Source organism: Puma concolor, unplaced genomic scaffold (genome assembly GCF_028749965.1).
Source record: "Puma concolor isolate L17-30 unplaced genomic scaffold, mPumCon1.1.hap2 unalloc_scaffold_45, whole genome shotgun sequence".
Lineage (NCBI taxonomy): Eukaryota > Metazoa > Chordata > Mammalia > Carnivora > Felidae > Puma > Puma concolor.
Window position 1 is genome coordinate 242,056 of NW_028240253.1, and position 13,029 is coordinate 255,084.

Here is a 13,029-nt window from a genome sequence, read left to right on the forward strand (position 1 = left end):
TCCCCCCTCCCACAACACCTCCATTAACCCTCTGTTTGTTTTCCATATTTAAGAGTCTCTAACGTTTTGTCCCCCTGCCTGTTTTTTATATTATTTTTGCTTCCCTTCCCTTGTGTTCATCTGTTTTATATCTTAAAGTCCTCATATGAGGGAAGTCATATGATATTTGTCTTTCTCTGACTAATTTCACTTAGCATAATACCCTCTAGTCCCATCCAAGATTTCATTCTTTTTGATTGATGAGTAATACTCCATTGTATATATATAAACCACATCTTCTTTATCCATTCATCCATCGATGGGCATTTGGGCTCTTTCCATACTTTGTCTATTGTTGATAGTGCTGCTATAAACATGGGGTGCACGTGTCCCTTTGAAACAGCACACCTGTATCCCTTGGATAAATGCCTAGTAGTGCATTTGCTGGGTCCTAGGGTAGTTCTATTTTTAGTTTTTTGGAGGAACCTCCATACTGTTTTCCAGAGAGGCTGCACCAGCTTGCATTCCCACCAACAATGCAAAAGAGATCCTCTTTCTCTGCATCCTCGCCAACATCTGTTGTTGCCTGAGTTGTTAGTGTTAGCCATTCTGACAGGTGTAAGGTGGTATCCCATTGTGGTTTGGATTTGTATTTCCCTGATGATGAGTGAGGTTGAGCATTTTTCCTGTGTCGGTTGGCCATCTGGATGTCTTCTTTAGAGAAGTGTCTATTCATGTCTTTTGCCCATTTCTTCACTGGATGATTTGTGTTTTGGGTGTTGAGTTTGATAAGTTCTTTACAGATTTTGGATACTAGCCCTTTATCTGATATGTCATTTGCAAATATCTTCTCCCATTCTGTCGGTTGCCTTTTAGTTTTGCTGATTGTTTCCTTCGCTGTGCAAAAGCTTTTTATTTTGATGAGGTCCCAGTAGTTCATTTTTGCTTTTGTTTCCCTTGCCTCCGGAGATGTGTTGAGTAAGAAGTTGCTGCGGCCGAGATCAAAGAGGTTTTTGCCTGCTTTCTCCTCGAGGATTTTGATGGCTTCCTGTCTCACACTTAGGTCGTTCATCCATTTTGAGTTTATTTTTATGTACGCTGTAAGAAAGTGGTCCAGGTTCATTCTTCTGCATGTCGCTGTCCAGTTTTCCCAGCACCACTTGCTGAAGAGACTGTCTTTATTCCATCGGATGGTCTTTCCTGCTTTGTCAAAGATTAGTTGGCCATACGTTTGTGGGTCCATTTCTGGGTTCTCTATTCTGTTGCATTGATTGAGTGTCTGTTTTTGTGCCAGTACCATAGTCTTGATGATTACAGCTTTGTGATACAGCTTGAAGTCCCTGTCCCTAGATTGTTTCTAATTTCCCTTGTGATTTCTTCTCTTAACCACTTGTCCTTTCATAGTTTTGTGAATTTTCCAGTTTTCCTTCTGTTATTGATTTCTACTTCATACTGTTGTGGTCAGAGAAGATACTTTGTATGTTACCTGTCTTTTGAAATCTAATAAGACTTCATTGGTGGTCTAACGTGTAGTGTATTCTGGGGAATGTGCTAAGAACACATGAGCAGAAGGTGTGTGCTGTTGCTGGGTGGAGGGTTCAGTATACGTGTCTTAGATCTAGTTGGTTTGTTAAGTCTTGTTTGTCCTCACTGGTCTTCCGTCTGGTTGTTCTGTCCATTATTAAGAGTTCAGTATTGAATCTCCAGCTGTTGCAGAATGATCCATTTCTCCATTCCATTCCATGAACATGGTATAGCTCACTGTTTCTGAAAGTCTTATTTGATTTTTTTCATCAAAATCTTGTAGTTTTCAACACACAGATCCTACACCTATTTTGTTAGGTTGATATCTAAGTATTCCATTTTGGGGGAGCTGTTGTAATAGCTACTGTTTTTTTTTTTTTTTTAATTTCAGTATCCAGGTTTTCAGTGCTTGTTTTTAGAAATATGATTGATTTTATTAAACTGACCTTGAATTGGCCTTGCTAAATTCACTTTTAAGTTTGAGGACATACGAATCTAAATCCAGCGTGTTGCTGAGGCACAGCCTTCAGTGTGCACACATATCAGTGTGGGGTTCCTACAAGCAGAACCAGATGTGTGTTGTGGTGAGGTTATCAGTGGGCCACCCAGCCTGGTACTACAGCCCTCAGATGTTCTCGTTTGTGGAAGACTGTCATGTGGTGGTGTCACAGAGGCCCACAGTGTAGGGATGCAGGGGTGTGGGGCACCCACAAGTGGGCACACTTGTCCTGAAGACCATCTGTGCCCCAGGATGGCCCTTATGGGCTCACAGTATCCGTGAGCCCCTGGTGGGTCGGACACTAGTGGGCAGGGGAGCATCGAGTCAGGACAGGCATGGCCGTGGTTCTTTCACTGCATCCACGCTGGTCCCCATGCAGTAGCAGCATCCCACTAGGGAAGGCCATGCTCTATTGGGCAGGTGTGCCCAGGAGTGACGCCCAAGTTCTGCTGTCTGCACATGTGACCCTTGGTTCCAGGTTACTCTCCCTGTGCCCCTTGAGGCTGTGCTGGTCTCCGTCCTGCTTCTGCTGGGCCACTGGGCCCACCCCTCCCAGAAGGACAGAGAGAGCTGGCTCATATCATGGGTCTTACCTCCCCCAACCTTGCTGGTCACTGGCCTGAGCTCCCCATCTCCATCTGGGGCTGTGACCAGTGGGGTGATGGGAACCCCATATCCCTGAGAGACAGTCCTCAGGATTGGGTTTAAGATGGCTTGCTATCCCCAGGACACTGGTGGTTTGTGGCAGCGGAGGCTTGTGTCTGAGCACCCAGCTGAGGGCGTGACGACAGTCAGAGACCCTGGCCGAGACCTCTGTCCTGCAGCAGCGGTGGGTGACATGGGGTGGCCACCCTCCTCTCCCGGGGGCCCCTGGCGGTGATGGGCAGTTCTAGTGGACACTTCCTTCCCCCTGGGTCCTGGAGTTAAGGGGTCCTCTCATTAAGCTGGCCTCCACTTAGTACCATTTCCTGGCCCTTCACATCCTGCTCTCTGGCTGTAGGTGCAGGAAGGACCCTCGGGGATCCGGGATGTCAGTGGGATTGGATTCCGACGGCGTGGGCGGGCCACACGCAGGAGGTACAGGAACGAGGCTGGCCAGTTCATCTCCATGGTGACCTTCTTTGAGGTGATGTCCGGGAGGAGGGGCTCCATACTGGTATTGACCACTGCGGGGAGGGCTGGGCGGGCCGGGTGGTGCTGTGCTGCCCTGTGCCAGGCCAGGTGCTGCCAGCTTGAGGACTGGGTCCTGGAGGCTTCTCCCTGTACTGCCTGCCCACCAAACCCCAGGCCCACCAGGGCCCTGCAGGCCAGCGCACTTCCACTGTTGGTCTTTGGAGGTGGTGTCCTCTCCTGTGTCTGCAGATGGGGTGTTCCTTCCCTCCCCCATCCTCGGACATAGCATCCCCTCCCTCGTCCTTGGACACGGTGTCCCCTCCCCCAACCACGGACATGGAGTACCCTCCCCCAACCACGGACAAGGCGTCCTCTCCCCCATCCTCGGACACAGCATCATCCTCGACCATGGACACGGAGTCCCCTCCCCGACCATGGACACGGCGTCCTCTCCCCATGCTTGGACATGGCGTCCCCTCCCCCAACCATGGATATGGCATCCTATCCCCTGACCTTGGACACAGTGTCCCCACCCCCTGACCGTCCTCAGACATGACGACTCCTGCTCCCCTCTTCAGGCTCAGTGTCCCCTCGCTGCTCCCTGGCATCAATGCCCCTGCCTGGGGGTCTGGGGAAACCCTCCCTGCTCCCTGGCATTGATCCCCCCACCTGGGGGTCTGGGGTCGCTCCTGCACCCTCCGTTCCAGGTGCCTGAAGCCCCCCTCCCCGCCCAGGGTCTCAGGTGATCATGGACCCCTTGCAGCGGGTACAGGACAGGCCATGAGGAGCTGAGAGCTATTTGGTGTGAAAGTGTGAGCACATGGTGACAGGTGGGCACCCCCAGGGGGTGCGGCCAGTTGTCTCCTGAATGTCCAGGTCTCCTTCACGGCTGTGTGCTCCCGATGGTCCAGCGTTCCTGCCCAGGGCCACCACGGTGCGCCCCTGCGTCCCCGGTGGGGGGGGGCTACACCCTCCTCACCTGCCCGGGACACAGGATGTGCGGTGCAGCCTGTCACATCCCACTCTTCGGTTTCAGGCACAGGGAGCAACCTCGGGGGCCCAGGATGCCCGTGGGCAGGGCACCTGCCGGCGAGGGCGGCCCCCGCGGAAGTACCGCAAGAGGAAAGTGGCCATCACCGCAGAGGTGACCCTGTTTGAGATGGTTGCCCTGGGGAAGAACTCTGTGCAGGTACCGCCCACCGCAGGGGATGTGGGCTGCACGCGGGCGTGACACACGCTGCTGGGGCCATCAGGGGCTGAGTGTCCCCACAGGGTCAGGACAGCACCGGCCACAGCTCTGTGCTGCCCTGTGTGCCCAGCCGACAGGTGTGCCGGCCACACATGCCCGTCACACGTGTTCACTGCCGCCTGTCACACACCGGGTCACACACACACGTGCTCACCACCACCTAGCACACACCTGATGACACACACACGTGCTCACCGCTGTCTGTCACACACCTGATGACACACACATGTGCTCACCACCCGTCACACACCTAATCACACACACACATGCTCACCGCTGCCCATCATGCACCTGATGACACACACATGTGCTCACCACTGCCTGTCACATGCCTGATCACATACACACATGCTCACTGCCACTCGTCACACGCCTGATCACACACACACATGCTCACCTCCACCTGTCACATGCCTGATGACACACACGTGCTCACTGCTGCCCGTCACATACCTGATCAGACACATGCTCACTGTCACCCGTCACACACCTGATCACACATGTGCTCACCGCCGCCTGTCACACGTGTTCACCACCACCCATCACATGCCTAATCACACTCATGTACACACCGCCACTGTTCACACACCTGATCACACACACGTGCTCACTGCCACCCGTCACACATTTGATCACCCACATGTCCTCACCGCCACCCATAACACGCCTGAACACACACACATGCTCACCGCCGCCCGTCACACACCTTATCACACACACACGTGCTCACTGTCACCTGTCACACACCTGATTACACATGCTCACCGCCGCCCATCACACGTGCTCACCACCACCCTTCATACACCTGATCACACACACACGTGATCATCACTGCCTATCACACACCTGATCACACACACACGTGCTCACCACCGCCCATCACACACCTCATCACACACACGTGCTCACCACTGCCCGTCACACGTGATCACACACATGTTCTCACCGCTGCCTGTAACATGCTTGATCACACACACACACACACGTGCTCACAGCTTCCCATCACATGCCTGATCATACACACACATGTGTGCCGCTGCCTGTCACACCTGACCACACACACACATGCGCGCCGCTGCCTGTCACACACCTGATCACACACACACGTGCTCATCACTGCCCATCACACACCTGATCACACATGCGTGCTCACTGCCGCCAGTCACACGCCTAATCACACACACGTGCTCACTACTACCCATCAAACGCCTGATCACACACACATGTGCTCAGCACTGCCCATCACATGGCTGATCACACACACGGTCACCACTGCCCGTCACACGCCTGATCACACACACGTGCTCACCGCTGCCCATCACATGCCTGATCACACACTTGTGCTCACTGCCGCCCTTAACATGCCTGATCTCACACACACATGCTCACCGTCACCCGTCACACACCTGATCACACATGTGCTCACCGCCGCCTGTCACACGTGTTCACCACCACCCGTCACATGCCTAATCACACTCACGTACGCACCGCCACTGTTCACACACCTGATCACACACACGTGCTCACTGCCACCCGTCACACATTTGATCACCCACACACGTGCTCACCGCCACCCATAACACGCCTGAACACACACACATGCTCACCGCCGCCCGTCACACACCTTATCACACACACACGTGCTCACTGTCACCTGTCACACACCTGATCACACACATGCTCACCGCCGCCCATCACACGTGCTCACCACCACCCTTCACACACCTGATCACACACATGCTCTCACTGCCGCCTGTAACATGCTTGATCACACACACACGTGCTCACAGCTTCCCGTCACATGCCTGACCACACACACACATGCGCGCCGCTGCCACACACCTGATCACACACACATGTGCTCATCACTGCCCATCACACACCTGATCACACACATGTGCTCACTGCCGCTAGTCACATGCCTAATCACACACACGTGCTCACTACTACCCATCAAACGCCTGATCACACACACGGTCACCACCGCCCGTCACACGCCTGATCACACACGTGCTCACCGCTGCCCATCACATGCCTGATCACACACTTGTGCTCACTGCCACCTGTCACATGCCTGATCACACACTCACGTGCTCACCACTGCCCATCGCATGCCTGATCACACACTTGTGCTCACTGCCACCCTTAACATGCCTGATCTCACACACACATGCTCACTGCTACCCATCACACACTTAATCACACACACGTGCTCACTACTGCCTGTCACACGCCTGATCACACACACGTGCTCACTGCCACCTGTCACATGCCTGATCACACACACGCGTGCTCACCACTGCCCATCGCATGCCTGATCACACACACGTGCTCACAGCTGCCCTGCCAACTGTCACATGCCTGATCACACACACGCGTGCTCACCACTGCCCATCACATGCCTGATCACACACACATGCTCACCGCCGCCCGTCACACGCCTGATCACACACACATGCTCACTGCTGCCCCTCACACGCCTGATCACACACACGTGCTCACCGCTGCCCATCGCATGCCTGATCACACACACGTGCTCACAGCTGCCCTGCCAACTGTCACATGCCTGATAACACACACGCGTGCTCACCACTGCCCATCACATGCCTGATCACACACACATGCTCACCGCCGCCCGTCACACGCCTGATCACACACACGTGCTCACTGCCACCTGTCACATGCCTGATCACACACACGCGTGCTCACCACTGCCCATCGCATGCCTGATCACACACACGTGCTCACAGCTGCCCTGCCAACTGTCACATGCCTGATCACACACACGCGTGCTCACCACTGCCCATCACATGCCTGATCACACACACATGCTCACTGCTGCCCCTCACACGCCTGATCACACACACGTGCTCACTGCCACCTGTTACATGACTGATCACACACTCATGTGCTCACCACTGCCCATCGCATGCCTGATCACACACACGTGCTCACAGCTGCCCTGCCAACTGTCACATGCCTGATCACACACACATGCTCACTGCTGCCCCTCACACGCCTGATCACACACACGTGCTCACCGCCGCCCGTCACACGCCTGATCACACACACGTGCTCACTGCTACCTGTTACATGACTGATCACACACTCATGTGCTCACCACTGCCCATCACATGCCTGATCACAAACACGTGCTCACCGCCGCCCTTAACATGCCTGATCACACACACATGCTCACCGCTGCCCATCACATGCCTGATCACACACACGCGTGCTCACCACTGCCCATCACATGCCTGATCACACACACATGCTCACTGCTGCCCCTCACACGCCTGATCACACACACGTGCTCACCGCCGCCCGTCACACACCTCATCACACACACGTGCTCACCACTGCCCGTCACACGTGATCACACACATGTTCTCACCGCTGCCTGTAACATGCTTGATCACACACACACACACACGTGCTCACAGCTTCCCATCACATGCCTGATCATACACACACATGTGTGCCGCTGCCTGTCACACCTGACCACACACACACATGCGCGCCGCTGCCTGTCACACACCTGATCACACACACACGTGCTCATCACTGCCCATCACACACCTGATCACACATGCGTGCTCACTGCCGCCAGTCACACGCCTAATCACACACACGTGCTCACTACTACCCATCAAACGCCTGATCACACACACACGTGCTCAGCACTGCCCATCACATGCCTGATCACACACACGGTCACCACCGCCCGTCACACGCCTGATCACACACGTGCTCACCGCTGCCCATCACATGCCTGATCACACACTTGTGCTCACTGCCACCCTTAACATGCCTGATCTCACACACACATGCTCACTGCTACCCATCACACACTTAATCACACACACGTGCTCACTACCACCTGTCACACGCCTGATCACACACACGTGCTCACTGCCACCTGTCACATGCCTGATCACACACACGCGTGCTCACCACTGCCCATCGCATGCCTGATCACACACACGTGCTCACAGCTGCCCTGCCAACTGTCACATGCCTGATCACACACACGCGTGCTCACCACTGCCCATCGCATGCCTGATCACACACACGTGCTCACAGCTGCCCTGCCAACTGTCACATGCCTGATCACACACACGCGTGCTCACCACTGCCCATCACATGCCTGATCACACACACATGCTCACTGCTGCCCCTCACACGCCTGATCACACACACGTGCTCACCGCTGCCCATCACACGCCTGATCACACACACGTGCTCACTGCCACCTGTCACATGCCTGATCACACACACGCGTGCTCACCACTGCCCATCGCATGCCTGATCACACACACGTGCTCACAGCTGCCCTGCCAACTGTCACATGCCTGATCACACACACGCGTGCTCACCACTGCCCATCGCATGCCTGATCACACACACGTGCTCACAGCTGCCCTGCCAACTGTCACATGCCTGATCACACACACGCGTGCTCACCACTGCCCATCGCATGCCTGATCACACACACGTGCTCACAGCTGCCCTGCCAACTGTCACATGCCTGATCACACACACGCGTGCTCACCACTGCCCATCACATGGCTGATCACACACACGGTCACCACTGCCCGTCACACGCCTGATCACACACACGTGCTCACCGCTGCCCATCACATGCCTGATCACACACTTGTGCTCACTGCCGCCCTTAACATGCCTGATCTCACACACACATGCTCACCGTCACCCGTCACACACCTGATCACACATGTGCTCACCGCCGCCTGTCACACGTGTTCACCACCACCCGTCACATGCCTAATCACACTCACGTACGCACCGCCACTGTTCACACACCTGATCACACACACGTGCTCACTGCCACCCGTCACACATTTGATCACCCACACACGTGCTCACCGCCACCCATAACACGCCTGAACACACACACATGCTCACCGCCGCCCGTCACACACCTTATCACACACACACGTGCTCACTGTCACCTGTCACACACCTGATCACACACATGCTCACCGCCGCCCATCACACGTGCTCACCACCACCCTTCACACACCTGATCACACACATGCTCTCACTGCCGCCTGTAACATGCTTGATCACACACACACGTGCTCACAGCTTCCCGTCACATGCCTGACCACACACACACATGCGCGCCGCTGCCACACACCTGATCACACACACATGTGCTCATCACTGCCCATCACACACCTGATCACACACATGTGCTCACTGCCGCTAGTCACATGCCTAATCACACACACGTGCTCACTACTACCCATCAAACGCCTGATCACACACACGGTCACCACCGCCCGTCACACGCCTGATCACACACGTGCTCACCGCTGCCCATCACATGCCTGATCACACACTTGTGCTCACTGCCACCTGTCACATGCCTGATCACACACTCACGTGCTCACCACTGCCCATCGCATGCCTGATCACACACTTGTGCTCACTGCCACCCTTAACATGCCTGATCTCACACACACATGCTCACTGCTACCCATCACACACTTAATCACACACACGTGCTCACTACTGCCTGTCACACGCCTGATCACACACACGTGCTCACTGCCACCTGTCACATGCCTGATCACACACACGCGTGCTCACCACTGCCCATCGCATGCCTGATCACACACACGTGCTCACAGCTGCCCTGCCAACTGTCACATGCCTGATCACACACACGCGTGCTCACCACTGCCCATCACATGCCTGATCACACACACATGCTCACCGCCGCCCGTCACACGCCTGATCACACACACATGCTCACTGCTGCCCCTCACACGCCTGATCACACACACGTGCTCACCGCTGCCCATCGCATGCCTGATCACACACACGTGCTCACAGCTGCCCTGCCAACTGTCACATGCCTGATAACACACACGCGTGCTCACCACTGCCCATCACATGCCTGATCACACACACATGCTCACTGCCGCCCGTCACACGCCTGATCACACACACGTGCTCACTGCCACCTGTCACATGCCTGATCACACACACGCGTGCTCACCACTGCCCATCGCATGCCTGATCACACACACGTGCTCACAGCTGCCCTGCCAACTGTCACATGCCTGATCACACACACGCGTGCTCACCACTGCCCATCGCATGCCTGATCACACACACGTGCTCACAGCTGCCCTGCCAACTGTCACATGCCTGATAACACACACGCGTGCTCACCACTGCCCATCACATGCCTGATCACACACACATGCTCACTGCCGCCCGTCACACGCCTGATCACACACACGTGCTCACTGCCACCTGTCACATGCCTGATCACACACACGCGTGCTCACCACTGCCCATCGCATGCCTGATCACACACACGTGCTCACAGCTGCCCTGCCAACTGTCACATGCCTGATCACACACACGCGTGCTCACCACTGCCCATCACATGCCTGATCACACACACATGCTCACCGCCGCCCGTCACACGCCTGATCACACACACATGCTCACTGCTGCCCCTCACACGCCTGATCACACACACGTGCTCACCGCTGCCCATCGCATGCCTGATCACACACACGTGCTCACAGCTGCCCTGCCAACTGTCACATGCCTGATAACACACACGCATGCTCACCACTGCCCATCACATGCCTGATCACACACACATGCTCACAGCTGCCCTGCCAACTGTCACATGCCTGATCACACACACATGCTCACTGCTGCCCCTCACACGCCTGATCACACACACGTGCTCACCGCCGCCCGTCACACGCCTGATCACACACACGTGCTCACTGCTACCTGTTACATGACTGATCACACACTCATGTGCTCACCACTGCCCATCACATGCCTGATCACAAACACATGTGCTCACTGCCGCCCGTCACACACCTGATCACACACACATGCTCATCACCACCTGTCACAGGCCTGATCACACACACGTGCTCACCACTGCCCATCGCATGCCTGATCACACACACGTGCTCACAGCTGCCCTGCCAACTGTCACATGCCTGATCACACACACGTGTGCTCACCACTGCCCATCACATGCCTGATCACACACACGTGCTCACTGCTGCCCCTCACACGCCTGATCACACACACGTGCTCACCGCTGCCCATCACATGCCTGATCACACACTTGTGCTCACTGCCGCCCTTAACATGCCTGATCACACACACACGTGCTCACTACCGCCTGTCACACGCCTGATCACACACACGTGCTCACAGCTGCCCTGCCAACTGTCACATGCCTGATCACACACACGCGTGCTCACCACTGCCCATCACATGCCTGATCACACACACATGCTCACTGCTGCCCCTCACACGCCTGATCACACACACGTGCTCACCGCTGCCCATCACATGCCTGATCACACACACGTGCTCACAGCTGCCCTGCCAACTGTCACATGCCTGATAACACACACGCATGCTCACCACTGCCCATCACATGCCTGATCACACACACATGCTCACAGCTGCCCTGCCAACTGTCACATGCCTGATCACACACACGCGTGCTCACCACTGCCCATCACATGCCTGATCACACACACATGCTCACTGCTGCCCCTCACACGCCTGATCACACACACGTGCTCACCGCTGCCCATCACATGCCTGATCACACACACGTGCTCACAGCTGCCCTGCCAACTGTCACATGCCTGATAACACACACGCGTGCTCACCACTGCCCATCACATGCCTGATCACACACACATGCTCACCGCCGCCCGTCACACGCCTGATCACACACACGTGCTCACTGCTACCTGTTACATGACTGATCACACACACATGTGCTCATCACTGCCCATCACACACCTGATCACACACATGTGCTCACTGCCGCTAGTCACATGCCTAATCACACACACGTGCTCACTACTACCCATCAAACGCCTGATCACACACACACGTGCTCAGCACTGCCCATCACATGCCTGATCACACACACGGTCACCACCGCCCGTCACACACCTGATCACACACGTGCTCACCGCTGCCCATCACATGCCTGATCACACACTTGTGCTCACTGCCACCCTTAACATGCCTGATCTCACACACACATGCTCACTGCTACCCATCACACACTTAATCACACACACGTGCTCACTACCGCCTGTCACACGCCTGATCACACACACGTGCTCACTGCCACCTGTCACATGCCTGATCACACACACGCGTGCTCACCACTGCCCATCGCATGCCTGATCACAGACACGTGCTCACAGCTGCCCTGCCAACTGTCACATGCCTGATCACACACACGCGTGCTCACCACTGCCCATCACATGCCTGATCACACACACATGCTCACTGCTGCCCCTCACACGCCTGATCACACACACGTGCTCACCACTGCCCATCACATGCCTGATCACACACACGCGTGCTCACCGCTGCCCATCGCATGCCTGATCACACACACGTGCTCACAGCTGCCCTGCCAACTGTCACATGCCTGATAACACACACGCGTGCTCACCACTGCCCATCACATGCCTGATCACACACACATGCTCACCGCCGCCCGTCACACGCCTGATCACACACACGTGCTCACTGCCACCTGTTACATGACTGATCACACACTCATGTGCTCACCACTGCCCATCACATGCCTGATCACAAACACATGTGCTCACTGCCG

The 13,029-nt window shown here is 55.4% G+C and overlaps 1 protein-coding gene across 1 annotated transcript in view; it reads left to right on the top strand.

Annotated features, from left to right (window-relative positions):
• LOC147571208 (cohesin subunit SA-2-like) overlaps positions 1 to 13,029 on the top strand; it is a 65,081-nt gene that overhangs the window by 7,354 nt on the left and 44,698 nt on the right. The window contains exons 3-5 of the mRNA XM_086696535.1: positions 2,730 to 2,831; positions 3,003 to 3,128; positions 4,152 to 4,304. Of these exons, the coding sequence (XP_086552661.1) occupies positions 2,730 to 2,831; positions 3,003 to 3,128; positions 4,152 to 4,304 (381 nt within the window). The remainder of the gene's footprint in view (positions 1 to 2,729; positions 2,832 to 3,002; positions 3,129 to 4,151; positions 4,305 to 13,029) is intronic.